The sequence below is a fragment of the Anomaloglossus baeobatrachus genome, chromosome 3, assembly GCF_048569485.1.
Source record: "Anomaloglossus baeobatrachus isolate aAnoBae1 chromosome 3, aAnoBae1.hap1, whole genome shotgun sequence".
Classification (NCBI taxonomy): Eukaryota; Metazoa; Chordata; class Amphibia; order Anura; family Aromobatidae; genus Anomaloglossus; species Anomaloglossus baeobatrachus.
In genome coordinates, this window is record NC_134355.1 from 559,385,969 (window position 1) to 559,410,513 (window position 24,545).

General features: G+C 49.6%; 1 protein-coding gene across 1 annotated transcript in view; it reads left to right on the top strand.

Annotated features, from left to right (window-relative positions):
- The first annotated feature begins 2,143 nt into the window (after positions 1-2,143).
- The window catches only part of STK25 (serine/threonine kinase 25), a 52,619-nt gene continuing 30,217 nt past the window's right edge, over positions 2,144-24,545 (top strand). The window contains exons 1-3 of the mRNA XM_075340855.1: positions 2,144-2,575; positions 3,148-3,378; positions 5,979-6,035. Of these exons, the coding sequence (XP_075196970.1) occupies positions 2,546-2,575; positions 3,148-3,378; positions 5,979-6,035 (318 nt within the window). The 5' untranslated portion in view covers positions 2,144-2,545. The remainder of the gene's footprint in view (positions 2,576-3,147; positions 3,379-5,978; positions 6,036-24,545) is intronic.

Sequence of the window (24,545 nt, forward strand, 5' to 3'; positions counted from 1 at the left end):
TTTTTATAAAACAGTGAGAACACGGTGGCCAGAGGCCTGGGGGGCTGGCTGCATGACACATGGAGGCCTAGGGGGCTGGCTGCATGATACATGGAGGCCTGGCTGCATGATACATGGAGGTCTATGGGGCTGCATGATACAACATGAAGGACACCTTATACATGGACTATAGGGGTGCATTATACATGGAGGAGTATGGGGCTGCATAATACAAAATGAAGGAAACCTGTTACATGGAATATAGGGGTGCATTATACATGGAGAAGTATGGGGCAGCATAATACAATATGAAGGTTTATGGGGCTGCATTATAATATATATAGGACTATGGCGGCTACATTACAATATATGGAGGACTATGGAGCTACCTTATACATGAACTATGGGGGTACATTATAAAACATGGAGGACTATGTGGTGCAGTATAATATATGGATAACTATGGATTGAATTATAATATATGGAGAACTATGGGAAATTCATTATAATAATTGGAGGGCTATGAGGGCTACTTTATACATGGAGGACTATAGGGGTGAATTATAATATATGGAGAACTATGTGGTGCAGTATAATATATGGAGTACTATGGGGTGAATTATAATACATGGAGAACTATGGAAATGCATTATAATACATGGAAGACTATGGAGGTGCACTCTAATATGTGAAGGGTTATGTGGGACCCTTTATACTATTTGTAAGGCTATGTGGGGGCCACTATAGTATTTGGAGAACTACCGGTATATACGAGGGGGGACAAAGATACAAGGATGTGATGGGAATGTTTTGTGCTGAGGGAAAAAGGCTCTTTCCCTCAGTACCCAGCTTTCCCATGCTCTGCTATACATCTTCTCTCAGCACTCAGCTTTCCCATGCTCTGCTATACATCTTCTCTCAGCACTCAGCTTTCCCATGCTCTGTTATGGGAAAGCTGGGTGCTGAGGGAAAGATGTATAGCAGAGCATGGGAAAGCTGGGTGCCGAGGACAAGATGGATATCAGAACATAGGAAAGCTGGGTGCTGATAGAGGGATTTCAGATGATGGGAAACCTGGGTGCTGTGGGTAAGAGCCAAGTGTCAGCATCATTATCCCATACCCTGAGTGTCAGTGTCATTATCCCATACCCAAAGTGTTGGTGTTCGTGGTGTGGAGTGGGAGGGTAGGTCCAAACTTTGCACAAGGGCCCATCAATCTCTAGTTATGCCACTGCTGATAACTTATCCCTGACCACATATGTCGTACAAGTGGACGTGGGTAAAAAAACACCCCACTAGATAGAAATACATTCTTACCCTAATAAAACGGCTTGAAAGTATAAGTGCAGGTCACGTGCTTCTCCCCCGCCGCGCGTTTCGCCCCAGCATCTTCCACGTGTTTGGTGGCCTTCCCATTGACTTGTATGGAGTGGTTCCTTAGCGGAAAACACCGGAATATTCCAGACACTTCCTTTAGCCTCTTGGCATTTTTGATACTTGAAGCTAATGAAAACTGCTGAAAGCCTGAACATATGATCAGAAAAATCATTTATCAATAGAGATAAATAGGAAGTCTTCACCTCATTTTCTCTGGCGTATGTGGGAGCGGACCTGCTAAAAAATGCCTGAACAAAACCTTGTGTGAACACAGCCTAAGGTTCCTCTGACACTGCGGGTTTTGTTTTCCGTTTTTTATTGGTTTTATCTTAGGATTAGAGAAGTTGTGGAGGACGGAGGGGTCACATAACGGAAGCAGGCGGCGGGTGCCAGGCTTTCCATTATGTTACTGGGACACACAGTGCATGATACCATGCTTTTACAGACTATCAGTAGCCTTTATTTATTTTATGTGAGCCACATCTCTGTGACAGCCCCGGGCGCACCACACACGGCTTTAGTCAACCTCCTTCCCGGTACACACCAGCAGTGCACGGGTTACTTTTGGTCACGTGATGTCGGTAACCTCATTCCCAATCCCTTCCACTTCTCCGGAGCGGTATCCATGGACATGACGTCACGCCTAACTCCGGTCACATGACTTAAATGTCTCCCTTTTACGCCCTTGCCTTGCTACTACAACTCCCAGAACACCCCGCGCCTTTTGCTTGTGGGAATTGTAGTTCTCGTTGCCACCAGTACTATAGACGACGTGTTTCAAAAGAACTACGTGTCCCAGATATCCAGGCGGGGATGACGTGTGTGACATTCGGGTGGACTGTTTTCTTCTATGGGCAGAGCAGGCCATCTGTTAGGACCCCCGTGTACGGCTGTACCGAATGGCTATGGGTCAGCCATAGATTAGTATAGGAGGTCGCTGTGTGCTGGGCCGAGCCCCTCCCCCATACAGCCCCGCAGGTGACACATGTTCTCTCTGCACATTGCAGCCTGGGGTGTAGGTTTAGCATTAGGTATTTGTAGCACAGCTGCTGCTCCGTGTCAGTGTGTTACCTCCAGGCTGTGCAGATTATAGAGAGGGAGCGATGTGGGGCGAGCTGTGTGCGCTGTGCCGCTACCTCCAGAGTGTGGGTCACTGATCTGTCGTTGAGTGGGGTCAGATTGCTCCAGAATGGCGCATCTCCGGGACTTCCCATCACAGGTAACTCATTCCTTTACCATGCACCGCTATGGTGCCATCCTCCAAGCCCACCAAGGAGCCACGCTCCCCGCCAATCCTCCGGCAGACTGTGCTCATGGATGTGTTTTCGTTACACTGTGTCAGTCAGGGTCTGGTCTCATGTACTGTGCCTGCACTAACCTGCTCCAGAGCCGCATACTCAGCACTGATACATACCTAGTACACAATGAGCCTCAGGCATCCGCTGAAAAAATGTCGCCTTTAACCTGACGTGTCATTTTTATAATGCAGTTTGGAAAAGGCCGGTGTTTTAGGTTGATTTAAGAAAAAAAATGACTTATTGATTGTGGTTTGATACACGAGAGCCGCTGGTGCAACTGCGGTCTCCACACTGCATCTACCAGTGGTTGTAGTTACATCAGCGTAGACAAGGACGGTGACGAGAATGACGGCAGGAAGCCTGCCACCGCCGGTATTTGGCTGCCACTGCCCTGGTCTCTGTGGAGTTTGGGACAGGAGACTGGCGGAGGAGGGAAACTAATTGGTAAAAGTAATATGCTTAATGTGTTTCCTATTTTTTTTTTTCTCCGTAGGGTTCCAGAATGGATCCAGAACGCCTCTTCACCAAGCTGGAGCGCATTGGGAGAGGCTCATTTGGAGAAGTTTACAAAGGTATAGAGAACCGCAGCAAAGAAGTGGTGGCCATCAAGATCATCGACCTGGAGGAGGCAGAAGATGAGATTGAGGACATTCAACAGGAGATCACCGTCCTCAGCCAGTGTGACAGTCCCTACATTACTCGCTATTATGGCTCCTACCTGAAGGTTAACGTCCTAAACCTTTATTAATGTGCAGTTTATACTCTGTAGAAAGAAATGGAATCCAGATTAGAGAATCAAAGGGATTGTTCAGCCCAAAGTGATGCAAAGGCATTAAATTAAGGCTTATTAAAGGGAATCTGTCAGCAGGTTTTTTGCTACATCATCTGAGAGAAGCATGTAGGCAAAGAGATCCTGAATCCAATGATGGGTCACTTAGATTACTGGGTGCAGCTGTTCTGACACAATAAGTTTTTACATTTAGCATGTAGCAGACCTGAGTGAACTTCCCCTCCCACACCAGGCTCCCAATAGAGATTTGACACCTCATGTCAATGTCCAATCACAGGAGGGTGCATGTTGGTCTGCCCTGTGCATGACATTGTAGTCAAGCAATGATAAGGGTCCTGCTACTTAAATAAACAGCAAATAAGCAACAGATCAGACCTTGACAAGACAGGCATCTTTGAATTTTCTGTGTTAACCCTTGCAGCATGCTGGCTTCAGCTTACATTGCAAAAACCTGCTGACAGATTTCTACAGCAGTTCAGGAAGCTTCACATCCACATTTGTTTTGCAGCATCAGAGCGCTCCATCAAGCTCTGTGTAAGTAACATAGACCGTATCATTAGCCGTGCCAGGCCCTTCTCTGTGAATCCGCTTCGGCTAAGCTTAGAAATGCCGTCCGGTCATTACACTTGATTGTCGTATGCGGACACAGAGTGCGGAGGGGCGGTGTCAAAACTAATGTTAAGCATGAGCCTTATCGTGCTAAAATCAGGAGCTTTTATCAGTAAAGTTTATTCTATTTCCATTTGAAAATCATCAAAACAACTTTTTATTTGGCTAAACAACATTTTTAAGTCTCTGTTCACATATTTTCCCATTATATTCCGTGTATGCAGTGAGAAAACTCATGGAGTATATACTTAAAGGGGTGGTTTACTCATGTTTTTTGTCTAGATAGATATTATATTGAGAAACAAGGTTTCTCTCAAATACCTTATATTGGCAGTAGTGCCTGTGAGAGGCGCTGTTCCCTGCTCCGTGACCCCAGGGCTCCGTGACCTCAGGGATCCGGTGACGTCATGTCAAGTTCCTGACACCGTGGCCGGCCGCAGTGTCCGTGAGTGATGGGCTGTGGGCAGTGTTTCACCGCTCGTCACAGCCCATCTGCTCCCTCCTCCCTCACAGCAGAGCGCTACACGCAGGAGACACGCTGCGCTGTGACAAGCGGTGAAACACCGCCCACAGCCCCGTGACTCAGGAATACTGGGGCCGGTTGCAGGGATGTGACGTGTCCGGAACTGTACGTGACGTCACCGGATCCCCCAAGGTCACGGAGCGGGGAACAGCGGTCCGCAATAGCGCCTCTCACAGGCACGATTGCCAATATAAAGTATTTGAGAGAAACAATGTTTCTCAATATATCGATCTAGAAAATAAAAAATATTGGTGAACCACCCTTTTAACATATTCGGGCCTCAGAGTGTCCCAAAAGACTGTCTGTGGAATAAACTTTTCTTTTAAACTGCATTGAATATTGTAGCATAATAACTTCAATATTCTTGATAAGGGCAGACTGGGGGAAAAAATTGTGTGTAGTGGTAACCATAGGGGAATGTGAGAATAGCTCCATACTGTGGCACGTCATGGTGCAAATCACAGTTGTTTGTGTATAGAAGCACAGTGTGGGCTTTTAGCAGATTTTTTGTCATCTGGGTCTCCAGATGCGCTGTGCATATTTATTCACTGTGTGTACAGGTTTCTACAGATGTGTGGCCAGAAGAAGCATTAATGATGTGGTGCCCCTCTTGGATGTCCCTTCTCTGTCTGTTTTGCCCCCATATACTGCAACCTAATTCTCATCTCTTTGGGAGTTGAGCAGATGTGGTCTGAGATTGTCAGTAGATCCTGGAGTGAAAGCTGGAGCAAGATAGGCTTCCATTACCCTTCGCCAAAGCTGCCTATCCCCGACCACTACTGTGGCTTTTTTTTTTTTTGAGGAATGGTGGAAAGTTTATTAGAGGCCCCTACCCCTTTTAGCGGTTGCTTGCAATGAATGATGAATGGCACCACTGTGCACTTTTTTGTACTTCTGATTAATTGAATTTGGAGTAAGACCTGTTATTTTAAAGTCCAGAGAAAGTATGTATCCGCTCACCTGTAGTTTGAAGGAGACCAATGTTTCCCAGACACGTGCAAGGAATGAAACCAGCTGGCAGTCCTGTGTGGAGAGTTTTCCAAAAAATCCAGCAACCGAGTCAAGGGATTATATTAAAACTATTAGTATTTATTGAAGCATATTAAAAAGTCCAGGAGACAGACTAAGAACTACACAGTTCGAAACGCGTCCTCTCCGTTTTTTGCTCTGAACCCTATCTGGACTTTTTAATATGCTTCAATAAATACTAATAGTTTTAATATAATCCCTTGACTCGGTTGCTGGATTTTTTTGGAAAACTGTTATTTTAAAGCCCTAATTTTTCCCATTTCATCCCTCATCACCTGATGTGTGTGTGTGTGTGTGTGTATTTTATATATCTCTGTGATCAATGATATCTTTTTATGACCGATATTAACCTAATATAATGTCTTTGTTACAGGGATCGAAGCTATGGATCATTATGGAGTATTTGGGTGGAGGATCTGCTCTAGACTTGGTAAGAACATAAGGTTGTTGCTTTTTAAGTTTGGTTTTTAAACCTTTTATAAAAGGCATACATTCAGAGAATATCCTGCTGTGTAAGGCCACGTGCACATGTTGGGAATTTGGTGACTATTTACCTCAGTATTTGTAGCCAAAACCAGGAGAGGAACAATCAGAGGAAAAGTCCAAATAGAAACACGTCACCACTTCTGGATTTATCACCCACTCCTGGTTTTGGCTAAAAATACTGAGGTAAAAACTCACCATATACTCATCGTGTACACGTGGCCTTACAAATACTGAGGTAAAACACGGATCAAATACTGAACGTGTGTACATGGCCTAATACTGAGGTAAAAAACTCACCAAATACTAAACGTGTGCACATGGCCTTACAAATGTTGAGGTAAAAAAACTGACTAAATACTCAGCGTGGCATTACTCTAATAGAAGGCTGAATGTAAGAGTATGTGCACACGATCAGGACCTGCTGCATCCTGGACGTGGCAGGTCCTGAGACCATCCACAGGAGACCGCAGTTGTTCATAACCACGATCAGGGTTCGGTGCGCTGCTGTCTCTTCTGTTCTCCCTACGGGAGACACTTGCGACTCTGCAGCAAACAATTGACATGATGCGGCCTCTGAAAGCTGCACCACAGGTCAGTTTACACTGCAACAAAAACAAGCATAGTGGCTACAGGATGTTTAGAAATTCCATAAACTGTGCTTGTACTGTACAGCGTTTTGGACGCAGTGAAGCATCCTCCGTCCCAAACGCTGTGAACACTGATCGTGGGCATGGACCCTAAAAGCAGTAAATGCTATGCTACTTTTTTCAGAAATAAATTTGTAGGAAGCTGCTGTGACATTACCTCATCTTGTATAATCACCAGCAGCGCATAGCCTGGTGATTACATGGTGGCATGGGCCTCTGGAGTTTAATTTTTGTGGGCTACAGGTGTAGGGCTGTGGCATTCAACAGTACTAAATGCAATATGGGATGTTAAGGGTTAATACCCTTCATGTGGTAACACGAGCAGGCTGCTGTGATTGGTCAGCCTGCTGCGTGGTTATAATGGAAGATACTATGGTTTGGGAGTTATAGGGTTAATCTGCCCTCTGTGAGTAACACGAGCAGGCTATGGGATTGGCTAGCCTGCTGCGTGCTATTTTTTAAAGTCTGTCATTGGTGGACAGAGTAAGGCTACTTTCACACATCCGGCTTGAGCCCTGCGGCTCAATCCGGCTGTGCAAGCTATGCAACGGATGCGGTGAAAACACCGCATCCTTTGCATAAGTTTTTCCCATGCGGCCCGCCTGGTTTTTGCCGCTTGCGGCATGCTACTGAGCATGCGCAGTGGCAAAAACCGCATGCGGCGGCCGGATGCGGTATTTGCCGCATCGCGCCGCATCCGGCCGCAATAGGCATGCATTGAGAGATGCGCCGCATCGGCCGAATGCGGCGCGATGCGGTTTTTTTTGCCGCACGAAAAAACGTGCCAGGCAACGTTCCATCCGGCCGCCGCATCGGCTAAATCTGCCGCATGCGGCAAAAACCGGATGGAACGCAAGGCCATGCGGCACAATGCGGCACTAATTAAAGTCTATGCAGGAAAATCGCAACCGGCAGCACAAAAAAAACGGTTGCGATTTTCCTGCAAAGTGCCGGATTGTGCCGCAGAAGAAAAACCGGAGGTGTGAAAGTACCCTAAAAGTGCGGGAATCTTACCTTTATAAGGAGCCAGCTGTGAGACAGCTGTGTCAGTTTCCAGCTGTGAAGAAAGAAGAATCCAGATGGAGTCGCTCCTGGAGAAGATGATGGCTCGGGTCGGCGCAGCGGACGGTGAGGAATGGCTGAGGAGGTGTCTGGCGCCGGTGAACGAAGCCGCCGAAGTGGTCCTGAATCCTGCCCTGGCTCCCGCTGGTGTCCCTGCGACGAGGGAAGAGCTGCTGCAGTCCGGAGAGGGAGAAGAGGTCCGGAGATCCCTGCGGAAGAGGAGGAAGAAGAGCCAAGTATACTCACCGCCTGAGTCCTGTTCCCAGCGGTCCGGCGGAGGGAGGAAGAGGTCGGCATCTGCTCGCGGTCGGCGCGGTTCGGAGAGGAAGCCGTCGGAGACATCGCGAGAGGCGGGAGTTCTGGCGAGAGGAGGGACCGGAGCATCGCGAGACCGCCCAAGAAGCCGCCGAGATTTGGCCTCGTCATCGGGACGCGACTCCCAGAATGCCCGGCGGGCGATTATTCCGGTAGTCGCCGCCGGGGGTTCCGCTCCGGCTGCTGTGGCCGGTCACAACAGAGATCCTGGGTCGCTTACAGGCCTGTACGCGCCGCCGGCCCCATTGCAAAAGAGCTCAGCTGGGGCTTTGGCGGCGGCGATGCAGGTCTGGAGCTCGACTGAAGAATCTGAAGAGGACGTCGCGGCAAGTGGAGATCGTCAACCTCTACAGCGCTATGGATGGACCAAGGAGTGGAGGACATGGTGAGAGCCCCCTTGCTGGAGCACCCATTGTTAGGGATAATTGTGTAAAGGACATTGTCATTAGGACTCTGTCTGAGCTACTTGGGGGCCATGTAGTGCTACCCCAGGCACCTGTTGCTGAAGTTTCTATTCAGGACAGGTTCCCTGGGGTGGCGGAACCTCATTTAAAGGAAGCACTGACATGTGATGTTTCCCCTTTGGGCTTTCATCTCAGTGCTTCCATTAAGGAAAAAATTGGGAGACAAGAATATGTAGAGATCTTTTCTCTTTTGCCTGTGGCTAGGGAGCTGCAGCATAAAGTGGAGAAACCTGAGGGTAAACAGGAGATTGAATCAGAGAGAAAAAAGAATTTTAAATCATTTTATTCTTGGTTGCAGGCTTTCTCCATTTATGCTGCAGTTCTTGGGGAGACGTTTCCAAAGTTGTGTAGCGGCCTGTTTCAACATCAGGATTGTATACTGGAGGCTTATCGTAATTTTGGCGGCTTAGCCTGGCTGAATTACGATGAGTCGTTCAGGCAGAAATTGGCTGTTCACCCTGCGGTCAAGTGGGGTGTAAAGGATGTCGGATTATGGCTGAATTTAATGCTGCCTCAGCGACAGATCCCTCATAGACAGCAAGTGAATGTCAATTCTAAAAAAGGGGTGTGCTTTGCATTCAATGAGTCCTCATGCAGGTGGCAGGGTAACTGTCGCTTTCGCCATGAGTGCTCATTCTGTGGAGGGGCCCACCCCCTGTTTAAATGCTTTAAAAAGCATGGTCAGTCCACGGTACAGCCATCTGGTGTTAGGGACCAGTTTTTCAAAGGCTCAGACTCCAGTGAGCCTGGAAAGAATGGTGCCATGGCTAGACAGTTTTCAGACAGGCCGAAAGCAGCTCTGGTTCATAGTGGGTTTCAGTCAGGTTTTCCTGTACCTTCTTTTGAGGGTATAGGTTGTAATGTGACTAAAGCCCGCTACACACGCTTCAATATATCTCACAATTTGTCGTTGGGGTCAAGTTGTAAGTGACGCACATCCGGCATCGTTTGTGAGGTATCTGCGTGTGACATCTACGTGCGATCAGGATTGAACGCAAAACCGTTGATCGCAAACACATCGTATCTTTCTCTAGAATTGAGCGTTTTGTTGCACGAACCTAGTCAATTGTAACGTGTGACATCCCTCATACGATTTTGATGTCTGAGGCTATGTGCGCAGGTGTGCGCTCTGCACCGCAGCTTAAAAAAAGTCCGCTTCAGAGCGCAGCTGAAAAGCTGCGTTCTGAAGCGCCTCACAATGTCTGTCATTCACTAATCTCTGTCAGTCGGTCACTATCTCTGTCCCTCACTCTCTGTCCATGTCAGTCTATCCCCCTCTCTCATATACTCACCGATCCCCGGCACTGCACGGCGTTCACACTGCTCCGGCGGCTTTTACTGTTTTGAAAAAGCCGGCCGCCCATTAAACAATCTCGTATTCCCTGCTTTCCCCGCCCACCGGCGCCTATGATTGGTTACAGTGAGACACGCCCCCACGCTGAGTGACAGGTGTCACACTGCACCCAATCACAGCAGCCGGTGGGCGTGTCTATACTGTGTAGTGAAATAAATAATTAAATTTAAAAAAACGGCGTGCGGTCCCCCCAATTTTAAAACCAGCCAGATAAAGCCATACGGCTGAAGGCTGGTATTCTCAGGATGGGGAGCTCCACGTTATGGGGAGCCCCCCAGCCTAACAATATCAGCCAGCAGCCGCCCAGAATTGCCGCATACATTAGATGCGACAGTTCTGGGACTGTACCCGGCTCTTCCCGATTTGCCCTGGTGCGTTGGCAAATCGGGGTAATAAGGAGTTATTGGCAGCCCATAGCTGCCAATAAGTCCTAGATTAATCATGTCAGGCGTCTCCCCGAGATTCCTTCCATGATTAATCTGTAAATTACAGTAAATAAACACACACACCCGAAAAAAATCCTTTATTAGAAATAAAAAACACAAACACATTCCCTGGTTAACCACTTTAATCAGCCCCAAAAAGCCCTCCATGTCCGGCGTAATCCAGGATGCTCCAGCGTCGCTTCCAGCGCTGCTGCATGAAGGTGACCGGAGCTGCAGCAGACACAGCCGCTTCGGTGACCTCCACGCAGCTAATGAAGACAGCCGTGCGATCAGCTGAGCTGTCACTGAGGTTACCCGCTGTCACTGGATCCAGCGGTGGCCGCGGGTAACGTCAGTGACAGCTCAGCTGATCGCGCTACTCACCGCCGCTCCTATCACCTCCACGCAGCAACTGAGGTGAGTAGCGCGATCAGCTGAGCTGTCACTGACGTTACCCGCGGCCACCGCTGGATCCAGTGACAGCGGGTAACCTCAGTGACAGCTCAGCTGATCGCGCGGCACTCTTCAGTTGCTGTGTGGAGGTGACCAGAGCGGCGGTGTATTCTGCAGCTCCGGTCACCTCCATGCAGCAGCGCTGGAAGCGACGCTGCATCATCCTGGATTACGCCGGACATGGAGGGCTTTTTGGGGCTGATTAAAGTGGTTAACCAGGGTATATGTTTGTGTTTTTTATTTCTAATAAAGGATTTTTTCAGGTGTGTGTGTTTACTGTAATTTACAGATTAATCATGGAGGGTGTCTCATAGACGCCTGACATGATTAATCTAGGACTTATTGGCAGCTATGGGCTGCCAATAACTCCTTATTACCCCGATTTGCCAACGCACCAGGGCAAATCGGGAAGAGCCGGGTACAGTCCCAGAACTGTCGCATATAATGTATGCGGCAATTCTGGGCGGCTGTTGGCTGATATTGTTAGGCTGGGGGGCTCCCCATAACGTGGAGCTCCCCATCCTGAGAATACCAGCCTTCAGCCGTATGGCTTTATCTGGCTGGTTTTAAAATTGGGGGGGACCGCACGCCGTTTTTTTAAATTATTTAATTATTTATTTCACTACACAGTATAGACACGCCCACCGGCTGCTGTGATTGGATGCAGTGTGACACCTGTCACTCAGCGTGGGGGTGTGTCTCACTGCAACCCTGCAACCAATCATAGGCGCCGGTGGGCGGGGAAAGCAGGGAATACGAGATTGATTAATGGGCGGCCGGCTTTTTCAAAACAGTAAAAGCCGCCGGAGCAGTGTGAATGCCGTGCAGCGCCGGGGATCGGGGATTGGTGAGTATGAGAGAGGGCTGCTAACTTCAGTCACTTAGGAGATTAGCGGTCACCGGTGAGTCCTTCACAGGTGACCGCTAATCAGGGCGCGACACAGACAGAGCCGCAGCATGACAATGAAGTCGGGGGAAGTTCACCCGAGTTCATTCTGACAGTGCGGCTCTGTCTGTGTCTGCTGTCATCTGCCATTCAGCTCTGCTACATGGCTGTCTGTGACTGCTGTTAGCGGCCATGTAGCAGAGCTGAATGGCAGATGACATAGTAAAAACGCATCCCTACACATTACACACGCTTGGCAAGTCAATAAATAAATAAAAAAAAAAAAAAAGGTGCCCAATGCATACGTCACAGAACACATGATCTAAAGGATCGCACATAACATTGATCAATTTAACATAGACTACTAACGCTCGTGTGACAGAAAATGAACGACCAACGTGCAATCTCATAAGATCCCGTATGCAACCTGGGCGTGTCACATCGCAAATGCGATTGTACAACTAATTGCAACGTGTAAAGTGGGCTTTAGAATTTAAAATCTGTTGATAGTCATGAAGAAGTGGTCAGGACGCATATTAAAAAGGAGATGTTGCTAGGCAGGGTGTCTGGTTCTTTTGAATTTCCTCCGTTTACGAATTTTAGAATTTCACCTTTGGGGGTTGTCCCCAAGAAGGAGGTTAATTCTTTTAGGATCATACATCACCTGTCTTATCCAACAGGTTGCTCACTGAATGATGCTATTGATCCTAATGCATCTTCGGTGAGTTACACATCCTTTGATGAGGCTGTGGATTTGCTACGGAAGTTTGGCCCGGATTGTTTCCTGGCCAAATCAGACATTAAGTCTGCCTTCCGGCTTCTGCCAATTAACCCCTTGGGTTTTAATTCTTTGGGTTTTTGTTTTGAGGGTTCTTTTTATTTTGACAGGTGCCTCCCTATGGGTTTTTCGTTATCATGTTATTATTTTGAGTCATTTTCCACGTTTTTGCATTGGGCAGTTCAAGATGGGTTTTCTGAGGGGGGCATGTTACACTATTTGGATGATTTTTTATTTGTCGCTAGATCGGGTCGTTGTTTGCAATTATTAAATAAATTCTTGGGTCTGATGGAATTTTTTGGGGTCCCATTAGCTCATGATAAAACAGTTTTTCCTTGCACAGAGCTTGAGTTTCTAGGGATTGTATTGGATTCACATAAAATGGAATTGAGACTCCCTGGCCAGAAGATTATGAAGTTAAAGGGCTGTATTGCGAGTTTTTTAGTGCAGAAAAAGTGTACCCTGCGAGAGCTCCAATCTCTGCTGGGGAGTTTGAACTTTGCATTAAGAATTTTACCAATGGGGAGAGTGTTTTCAAGGCGTTTGTACGACGCAACTAATGGTGTTAGGTGTTCAGGCTCACGTATCAGAATTTCACGGGAGATGAGGATGGATTTAAAAATTTGGTATGAATTTTTAGAAAGTTTTAACGGAATTAGTTGTGTTCAGCAGGAGTTTATCTTGTCTCAGGATTTACTTTGGTTTACAGAGGTGTCTAAGGAAGTGGGGTTCGGTACGATTTTTCATACACATTGGTGCTTTCCTTCATGGCCTTCATCTTGGTTGTCGGAAGGTTTGCTGGAGAAACAGGTGTTATTGGAGCTTTCTCTATCGTTTCATTGGGGGACACAGGACCATGGGTTATGCTGCTGTCACTAGGAGGCTGACACTAAGTAAACCTAAAAAGTTAGCTCCTCCCTAGCAGTATACACCCCGAGCCGGAGGCGGGCTCAGATCAGTTTTTTGCTTAGTGTCGTAGGAGGCTGATGTGGGCCGTCTCGGCCCCCCTCAGCCATTTGTTTTTTGCGCTTTTTTCCTTTATTTTCGGCGCCGCTCATCGCTCTCATACCTGTCTTCTTTTTCTCTGCAGGTATTCTCTTCACTCATCCTCCGCAGCCCTGTGGGTACCACTCCCCAGGGTCGCAGGGGCTTGAGATTTCGGGCCCTCTCCCCCGTCCATCCCCATGGTACCACTCCCGGGGTTGCGCGTGTGGGCAGGTTGTCGTGGGCACCCCTGATTCGCCCTGCGGTATCACCCCAAAGGGCGTACAGGGGCATACAGCAGGGATGGAACCTCCGCAGCGTTTGTAATCCGATGGGGCCCTTTCACGCTGCCTTCTCCTGCAGGGGGGGCTCCTTCCCCCATCATGATGTCCACTTCCCTGCCTCAGCACGCTCTTCCCCGGAGTCCTCAGTCTTCCTGGACGAGGGCACTGTGCACAGGCAGGGGCAGGGCGCCCTGCCTGCACCGCATCCGTCGCTGGGCCGGCGCCGCCGAGAACAGGTAGGACCGACCTCTCCTACACCTTCCCCCGGCCCTCTCCAAAATTTAGGCCCCGGTCTCGGCCTAGTCGCTTTGCGTCCTAGCCACGCCCCCGCTGCAGCGCTATTGGCCGCCGGTCGTCTGGCCCAGTCTCCTCCCACCGCTCAGCCTCCTGGCTTGTGGTGGGGGCTGTGGATTCTCCGGTTTTACGCGCCTGAACGCTGCTCCTCCCCCAGCCTCCTCCAGCGTCCCCTCGCCATTTTAGCCTGTCTCTGGTCCCCTGAGGCTGCAGCGCGCCGGCGTTCTCCCTCTCTCTGGCCAGCTCACTCCTGGACTCCCTCTTCTGGACTGGTGGGCAGCACACAGGACCTCGGTAAGCCCTGCTGCTAAGGAGTAGCGTTCTCTGAGTTTAGGGACGAGTTAACCCTCTCCTGTCTCCTTCCTAGCAGCCACCAGGGAGAGTACTTTTTTCACCATGCCTAATGCTAAGTCCACCCGACCCAAGCAGGCCCCCTTTGCCTTATTTTTTGCATGCTCCTCCTGCAAGACCAAATTTACCCAGGGCCAGGACGCCCCACTATGCTCCGTCTGTTCTACAGACTCGCAGCCTCCGCAGGACTCCTCGGCCGACGCTTCTGATACCGCAGACGCCACAGCGCCAGATGCTACAGGGCCCTGCGTCCAGCCCCCCCCCCCCCCCCCACCCCCCGACTGGCTAGCGTCCCTGTCCCAGTCCGTAGATTCCCTCTCTGAGGCTTCTCGGACCATCGCGCAAGCACTGCGCCTGCTGCCGTCGCTCGCCCAGACTCCCGCAGACCCGACGCAATCGCCTCCGGAGCAGGTGAGCCCCGTCGCAGGGACCTCCTCGGCTGCTCAGAAGCGGACCCGCCAGGTCTCGTCTTCAGCCTCTTCCCAGGTTTCACCTTCATCCCCAGGTCCAGACCATCATTCTTCCAGGGAGTCTTCTGACCGCTCCGATGATGATTCCGATGCAGCACCCCTGCTGGACTCAGAGCAGGCAGCTGATATTCGGCGCATGGTGAATAGCCTGATAGAGGCAGTAAACCAGACCCTAAAGGTATAGGTGGACCCAGTCTCCTCCCAGAGCACCCAGGTCTCGTTTAAGCAGATGAAGCGGGCCCAAAGCGCATTCAGCGGACATCCAGAATTCGCTGAGTTACTGCGCAGCCACAGGCAACAGCCGGACAAGGTATTTACCAGCGGTAAGTCCATTGATTTGCATTATCCCTTTCCTGAGGGTCTTCGAAAGGATTGGGCAGGCTCCCCTGTGGTCGACCCCCCCCCCCCAATCTCCCGCCTGTCTTCTCACACACTCCTTCCACTCACTAACGGTACGTCTCTCAAGGACCCCACGGACCGTACTATTGACAGGTTGGCCCGTTCCGCCTTCGAGGCAGCGGGCACATCCCTCTCACCGGCCTTTGCCTCAGTTTGGGTTGCGAAGGCACTGATGTCCTGGGCGGACACGCTACGCTGCGGACTCCGCGCCATTCCTGCCAATCCGGACCTGGTCCTCATCGCCTTGCAGATTTCCCTCGCAGGTGAGTACCTGCTCAATGCAGCCCTGGCATCTGCCAATTGCGCGGCCCAGGCCGCCAGCAACAATGTGGCCATCAGTCGAGCCCTCTGGCTCCGGTCCTGGAACGCGGATGCGGCCTCTAAGAAGTCACTGACTTCCCTGCCCTTCCTAGGGGAACGTCTTTTCGGAGATAAGCTGGACCAGTTGATCTCCGATGCAACGGGAGGAAAGAGTACATCTCTCCCCCAATTGCGCCCCAAGCGCTTCCAGAATCGGCGCCCCACCGCTCGTTTCCGGCCCTTTCGCAGCTTCAACTCCACTCTCCAGCCGCGAAAAAGCCGCTCTCCTCCGAGAGACAGGAGGACCTCGTCATTCAAGACCAATCCCGCCTGGCGTTCACGTCCCCGCCAGTCCACGAAATCCTCTTCCGGTTACCGCCGACGTTCCTCCAAGTGACTCGCGGTCGGCGCGCAACAGCGCCAGACTCGTGGGAGGGCGTCGGTCTCGTTTCCAGCATGTGTGGATCCCCCTGACCGCCGATGCCTGGGTCAGAGAGATCATCACATCAGGCTACAAAATAGAATTCGAGTCAAAGCCATCGAGAAATTTTTTCCTATCTCGCCCTCCCGAGTCTCCCGCGCGGGCTCGCGCGTTCTTTCACTCCATAGACTCCCTCCTCCAAGCCGGAGTCGTGGTACCAGTCCCTCCCGCAGAACGTTTCAAGGGGTTCTATTCCAACCTTTTCGTGGTCCCCAAGAAGGACAGCTTTGTCCGCCCCGTCCTCGACCTAAAGCTTCTAAACAGGTCGGTGAGGCCTCGGCCGTTTCGAATGGAGTCACTCCGGTCCGTGATCGCATCCATGGAGGTCGGCGAATTCCTGGCATCGCTGGAAATTCAAGACGGCTATCTTCACGTCCCTATAGCCACCTCTCACCAACAGTTCCTCCGCTTTGCGATAGCGGAAGATCACTTTCAGTTCACGGCTCTTCCTTTCGGCCTCGCATCCGCCCCCAGAGTCTTTACGAAGATCATGGCGGCTGCCATGTCCGTCCTACATTCCAGGGGTGTTATGGTCATCCCGTACTTGGACGATATGTTGATCAAAGGTTGTTCTTTCGAGGACTGTCGTCTTGGGGTTCAGGTCACGATCGACACCCTTTCACGGTTAGGGTGGCTGATCAATCGGAAGAAGTTCTCTCTGACCCCGGCCCGTCGGATCACCTTTTTAGGCATGGTATTCGATACCACCCAAGGGCGAGTTTTCCTCACACAGGAGAAGACGTCCTCCCTGCAACGAGGCCTCCGCGCTCTCCGGCGTCAACACCAAGTTTCCATCAGGTTCGGCATGCGAGTCCTCGGTCGTATGGTGGCGGCGATGGAAGTGGTACCCTTTGTACAGTTCCACCTCCGGCCCCTCCAGCTGGCCTTGCTGAAGAAGTGGGACAGATCTCCCTTTTCTCTGGACCGCAGGTTTCATCTTTTGCCGGAGACCCGCCACTCACTCCGTTGGTGGATCAATCAACGCAACCTCACGTCAGGAAGGTCATTCCTCCCGCTCCACTGGAAGATAGTGACCACCGACGCCAGTCTCCAGGGCTGGGGGGGCAGTGTTTCGGCATCACACAGCGCAAGGCCGATGGACACCGCGGGAGAGTTGTCTCCCGATCAACATTCTGGAGATAAGAGCCATCCGGCTAGCCTTGCAGCAGTTTCGGCACCTAGTACAGGGTTGCCCGGTCAGGATCCAGTCGGACAATGCGACGGCGGTGGCGTACATCAACCACCAAGGAGGCACAAGAAGTGTCGGGGCGATGCGAGAAGTCAGGAAGATTTTGCAGTGGGCCGAGTGTCATCACTCCCTGATCTCAGCGGTTCACATCCCAGGCGTGGACAATTGGGCGGCGGACTTCCTCAGCAGGGAAGGCCTCGCCTCCGGCGAATGGTCCCTCAACCGGGAAGTCTTCAACCAGATCTGCGACAGATGGGGAGTTCCGGATGTGGACCTAATGGCCTCCCGGTTCAACTGTCAGGTTCCGCAATTTGTAGCGCGGTGCCGCGACCGCTTGGCTTTAGGAGTCGACGCCCTCACCCTGTCGTGGAGCCAGTTCAGTCTCCCGTACATCTTCCCTCCGCTCCCTCTGATCCCGAGGGTCCTCAAGAAGATCAAGGCAGAAGGAATACCAGTCATCCTGGTGGCTCCGGACTGGCCCAGGCGAGCATGGTTCGCGGAACTCACTCAGCTCCTCGCAGACGCTCCGTGGCGCCTTCCAGACCGTCCAGATCTCCTACAGCAGGGACCTCTTTTCCATCAGAACTCAAAGGTCCTAAATTTGACGGCCTGGCCATTGAATCCTGGGTTCTAGCTCAGGCTGGTTTTTCTTCAAGAGTGATACAGACAATGATTAGGGCCAGGAAGCCATCTTCATCAAGAATATACTACCGCACGTGGAAGGTCTTCTTCAGGTGGTGTGAAGAGCACAGCATTTCTTCTCCTCTCGCCTTCTCCCTTCCTTCCCTATTGGCATTCTTGCAGTCGGGCCTGGATGCGGGTCTCTCGCTCGCCACACTAAAGGGCCAGGTATCGGCTTTGTCAATCCTGTTTCAGAAGCCACTGGCCTCTCGCCCACAGGTTAAGACCTTCATCCAGGGAGTTTCCCACCTGGCCCCGCCGTATCGTCGACCTCTAGAACCGTGGGACTTTAATCTAGTCCTAGGGTCACTTCAGGGTCCCCCCTTCGAGCCCTTGCGGGATTCTTCCCTTTCTCATCTGTCTTGGAAGGTGGTGTTCCTCATTGCCATCACTTCTATTCGAAGGACGTCAGAGCTGGCAGCTCTCTCGTCGTGCTCCCTTTTTGATTTTTCACCAGGACAAAGCGGTTCTCCGGCCAGATCCCGCCTTTCTCCCAAAGGTGGTCTCCCCGTTCCATCTTAACAAAGAAATTGTCCTTCCGTCCTTCTGTCCTGGCCCCTCTCACGGCTTGGAGAGGTCCTTGCACACCCTGGACCTGGTGCGCGCCCTTAGAATTTATGTCTCCAGAACCGCGCCGTTCCGTAAGTCGGATGGTCTGTTTGTCCTTCCTTCTGGTCCTAAGAGGGGTGAATCGGCATCCAAAGCCACAATTGCCAGATGGATCCGTTCCGCCATATCTGAGGCCTATCGGATTCGGGACAAGTCTCTGCCGCGGGGGGTAAGGGCGCACTCTACCCGAGCAGTAGGAGCCTCTTGGGCGATTAGGCATCAGGCGTCGGCCGACCAGGTCTGCAAGGCCGCCACCTGGTCTAGCCTGCATACCTTTACTAGGTTCTACCATGTTCACACCCAAGCATCGGCAGATGCTAGTTTTGGGAGAAAGGTCTTGCAGGCAGCAGTTGCACACCTGTAATAGGGTGACAGCATTCAATTATAGTACAAGCCCGCCGAGGGAGGTCATTGTTTTCTTCCTATCTGCGGGCTTCTGTATTCCCACCCAGGGACTGCTTTTGGACGTCCCATGGTCCTGTGTCCCCCAATGAAACGATAGAGAAAGTAGGATTTTTGTGTACTCACCGTAAAATCTCTTTCTCTGAGTCTTCATTGGGGGACACAGCACCCACCCTGCTTGGTTTTTTGGTTGTTTAATTGCATTTGCCTGCCATTTTCAGCGGTCTTATGTTCATAGACCTCTTGTTCGCACGGCTGCATTATTTTAGTTATAACTTTGTTTTATGTATGGTGATTCTGGTACTCCTCCTACTGCTTGTGCACCAAACTGATCTGAGCCCGCCTCCGGCTCGGGGTGTATACTGCTAGGGAGGAGCTAACTTTATGTTTACTTAGTGTCAGCCTCCTAGTGACAGCAGCATAACCCATGGTCCGGTGTCCCCCAATGAAGACTCAGAGAAAGAGATTTTACGGTGAGTACACAAAAATCCTACTTTTTCCGGTTTTTGTTTCAGTGCATATCTGGGGTAAGGAGCTAGCGAATAGGAGGATTATTTTCGTATCACATTGTCAAGGTTTGGTTTTTGCTTTAAACACCTTGGCGGTGAAGTGTAAGTTTTTAGGTGGCGTGTTACGTAAATTGGTCCTCTTGTGCTTGAGGTGGAATATTTGGTTAAAGGCTCGTTTTGTGCCAGAGTGCAATAATGCTTCTGTTCTTTACCTCTCTTCTCAGCGGTTAGAGGAATTCAGGAAGAGTGCGAGAGAGATGGATCACCTTCCGACTTCATGCCCGTCCCAGCTATGGGAGGCAATTTTAGATTAGTAGCAGCTTTGTTAAAAATATACTCAAATATATTTTTCTTCAAATACGTAAAGGCGCATGAAAGAAAGAACTTCAAAAATGTAAAAAATAAATGTATTTTATCTATTTAAAAATGGTTGCCAGGGTTCAGTTACAGAAAGGAAACATAATATACTTCATTAGCTTACGGAAAAGAGTTCATTTAGTCCATACTGATCAATAGAAAATCTTCATCCATCTCTCCTTGGATTCTGAATGGCAAGGCAGGGGTGATATACTGTAGCCTCTCAGCATGTGTTCATCTTGCAGCCTGGGAGCCTTTTGGGACAGCTGACAACGTGCAGGAGCCGCAATAGCCCCCTCCATCGTGTGTTATATGACAACTGTTCAAACCATATAGGGAAATTACTGCTGGACGCATGTCACATGGTGTAATCTCTAGAAGCTTCTAAATATATATATATCCTTCCATGTCAGCACTGTGAACATATGTCCTACTATAAAATATTTGATAACTAGATGTATTAATTTTAATGTTTTTACAAGCTTCCATTAAGAATTCTATTGCACCGGGGACATGGAAAGCTTACTCTGCTGCCTGGTTTGCATGGAATCAATTTTGTGGTTCTAGGAATTTGTTTCCCCACAAGTGTGATGTGTCTACAGCACTTGGTTTTTTGAATTTTTATATTGGTTTAGGTTATCGTTATGCCTTTTTGTATAAAACGTTATGTGGAGTGTCTTTTTTTTTTTTTTTTTTTTTCTTGAAATTGTATGGTGAGGAATCTCTACTAAGCTTATTTGCGGTTCGGCAGGCGCTAAAGGGTTGTAAAAAAGGTTGTGTTGTGCCTGATCGCCGCAGGCCTATATCCGTGAATCTATTAGAAAAGTTATGGTTTATGTTGAATGAAGTTTGTTTTAATAATTTTGAGTTATGTTTATTTCGTGCAGCTTTTGTGATTTGTTTCTTCGCAGCACTTAGGATTAGCAAGTTGTTGTCCCATAGTCGGTGCAACACCTCGGGTTTATATAGGAAGGATGTTAATGTATCTGACTCTTGTGCTGTGTTATTTATTAGTAGGTCAAAAATGGACCAACTTGGTAAAGGGTGTTCTGTGAAATTGCGCCCTTTACGGGGTTAATGTATATGCCCCGTCATCAATTTATGTAAATGGCTCACTGTACAGGGGGATACCCCGGGTTTGCTGTTTTTGCACGAAGACGGTTCTCCTGCCACTAAGTTTCAATTTAATGCAATATTAAAAAAATGTATGGTTAAATTACAGCTGGATAGCTCCAACTTTTCATCACACTCTTTTCGGATCGGGGCTGCAACCGAGGCAGCAAGAGCTGGCCTCAAAGGAAAAAGAATTGGTAAAATTGGTAGATGGGCGTCAAAACGTTATCAGTTGTATATACGCCCTAATTTATTATAATTAATTTATTCTGTTTCTCTCCAATTCTAGGCCCAATGGTGATTTGGCTTGTAGGTCACTCGTTTATACATTGGGCGCAGAGGAGAGCAGCTAATAGAAGTTACACAGAGAACTTATCTTTTCAGTATGAACTGATAAATGTTTTTTGGTACGGTATAAAGGGGTCTAAAATTTTCTAATTTGGTTGGCACCCTAAAAAGTATGTTGTTGACTCACCCGTATCCTGATCTCATAATTTTACACATTGGAGGGAATGACCTAGGTAAAATAAAGACATTGGACTTATCTAATTTCCGCAGAGATTTTGCGCTAATAAAGAACCTTTTTCCTTATTCAGCACTGATTTTTTCTGAAATTGTACCGAGACTGGTCTGGAATAGTCAACTTGCATTTTTGGAAAAAATAAGGAAGCGTGTCAATCGTGACATGGCAAAATTTTCTTTATCGTTCCTTTGGGAGACCCAGACCATGGGTGTTTAGCTTCTGCCTCCGGAGGACACACAAAGTACTACACTTAAAAGTGTAGCTCCTCCCTCTGAGCTTATACACCCCCTGGTGAGCAGACCCAGCCAGTTTATCGGTTTGTGTTCAGGAGGCATACATCCACACATGCATTCTCATATGATTTTTTCCTTTTGGAATGAGTTTGAAGAACTGCGGGTCCACGTCTGGACCCCCGGCATGTCCCTTCTCACCCCACTGTCGGCGGTGTTGTAAGGTTGATTTCCTAGGCTGGAGCCTTACATGCCGTGCTCCTTCACCATCCCTCCTGGGCTCTGGCTTGAAGTGGGAGCCAGCACGGTCTCCATGCCTGGCAGGAGACCGGTCTCCATCCGCAGCCCTTCAGGACCCTGCTGGACCGGAGCACTCATCCCCAGGGACCTGGCCCTGCGTCTCAGCAGCTAAGTACCTGAGGCGTTTATATATGGAGGTCCCTGTGCTGTATTGTTTGGGGAGAGTGTGCTTGTTGTATTTACTGACATTTCGGGCGGGTTCTCTAGCTATCGGCCGAGAACCGCGCCGATGGTGCCTGCTCGTCGGCCTCGCCGCTCAAATTTAGGCCCCGGCTTCGCCGGAGGCCTAGTTTCGTTTTCACTGCCCTCACATGTCACTCATGCAGAGGGACAGCGCGGCTCCTCCCGGCGGCCGTTCTGCACAAGGGAGGGACACTCCCCACTGCTGTGCGTGTCTCCTCCCCTGTAGGTCTCTATGGCCCTCCAGATCTCGCTCTTCATGCAAGTCCCGCCCCCTCTCTTCGCTCCGGTGGCCATGTTCTCAGCGTTCACTCAGCGCTGGTCTCTGCATCCCTGCTGAGGTGCTGTGTTTGGGGGTCCGGGCTTCGGGATCTGGAGGGCACACAACACCGCTCTGCACAGCACAGCGGTCTGGTAAGCCACAACCGATTTTGGTTGTGGACCTCTGATATACTCTCTGGGGTTCATTCTCTGGCAGAGCCCCCACTTCAGCAGCATGTCTCACACGAGGAGCAAGGCTCCAAAGCTTTACTCTGTATGCGTTGCATGTAAGCTCCTGCTGCCTGAACCGAGCACCTATTCACATTGTGATGCCTGCTCTACCTTGGCGGTGCCACAGCCTGGAGTCTCACCCCCAGTGGTCTCTCAGGCTGCTCCTGCTCCTGTGGCTGAACCCCCAGCTTGGGTAGAATCCTTTTCTAGGTCTATCTCCCAGTCTTTTGCTGAGTCCATGGGACAGCTGTCCAGGACTTTGCTGAATCTGCATCAGCCCCCCTCACAGGGAGCCTCTGCTGCTAGGTCTCTCTCAGGACCGGAGCTCACAGAGGATTCATCATCAGGTCCCAGACTCCGTCCTCCTAAGAAGAGACGTAGGGCTCCCTCTCCCTCCTCCTCCCGCGGCTCTGATTCAAGAGCAGACTCGCAGGATGAGGAGGATGCCTTTACAGGGGGTTCGGAGGCTAACTCCATGTACCCCATTGATCTGTCCGAAAGTGACTCAGATCTTAGTGACTTGATTGCTTCCATTAACTCTGTACTGGATCTCAATCCGCCAGTATCAGAGGAGCAACCTTCTCTGGCAGAAAAGCACCAGTTTACCTCGCCTAAGAGAGTAAAGAGTGTGTTCTTTAACCACTCCAGCTTTCAGGCCGCTGTGTCCAAGCCCAGGGCCTGTCCTGACAAACGCTTCCCAAAGCGTGGTTCTGATGACCGTTTTCCCTTTCCACCTGAGGTGGTCAAGGAGTGGGCTCAGTCCCCAAAGGTAGACCCCCCGGTGTTTAGGCTCTCAGCCCGGACCGTTGTGTCGGTGGCTGATGGCACCTCCCTTAAGGATTCCACTGACCGCCAGATTGACCTTCTGGCCAAATCCGTATATGAAGCGGCGGGGGCCTCCTTTTCCCCGACTTTTGCAGCAGTGTGGGCTCTCAAAGCCATCTCTGCTTCTCTGGAGGAGATGCATTTCATCCACGAATATTTAGGGAATTGAGCTCCGTAATCGACAGACCGCTGTATCTCATCTTTTTAGACTCACTTGTAACAGGGTTGGTGCCTCAGGATTGGAGGATTGCTGATGTGGTACCGATATTTAAGAAAGGTAAGAGGGTAGATCCAGGCAACTACCGTCCAGTAAGCCTGACATCAGTAGTATGCAAAGTTTTTGAGGGCATTTTAAGGGATGACATGCAAAAATATATTGCAGAAAATAATATGATAACTGACAAACAGCATGGATTCATGAAAGATAAGTCGTGTCTAACCAACCTGTTGGGGTTCTATGAGGGGGTAAGTTCAAACCTGGATATTGGTAATGCAGCTGATGTGATTTATTTGGACTTTGCAAAGGCATTTGATACTGTACCACATAATAGCCTTATACTAAAGCTCCAGAAGCAAGGACTAGGGGACACAATATGCAACTGGGTAAGGAATTGGCTAAAAGATAGGAAACAAAGAGTAGTCATAAATGGTACATTCTCTAAATGGGCTATAGTCAGCAGTGGGGTGCCGCAGGGATCTGTGCTAGGACCAATTCTTTTTAATCTCTTTATTAATGACCTTGTGGATGGGATTGATAGTACAGTGTCAGTCTTTGCCGATGACACCAAACTATGTAGGATATTAAAAACTGACCTGGATAGTACAATATTACAAAAAGATCTGGATAAGATGTCAGAATGGGCAGATACTTGGCAAATGAGATTTAATGTTGATAAATGTAAAGTAATGCACCTAGGACGGAGTAATCCTATAGCTGCGTATACATTAAATGGAAGTAAACTCGGGACTACAGAACAGGAGAAGGACTTGGGTATTCTCATTACAAATAAGCTGAGCAGCAGCACTCAATGTCAAGCAGCAGCTGCTAAAGCAAACAAGATTCTAGGGTGTATAAAAAGAGAGATTAGATCCCGTGA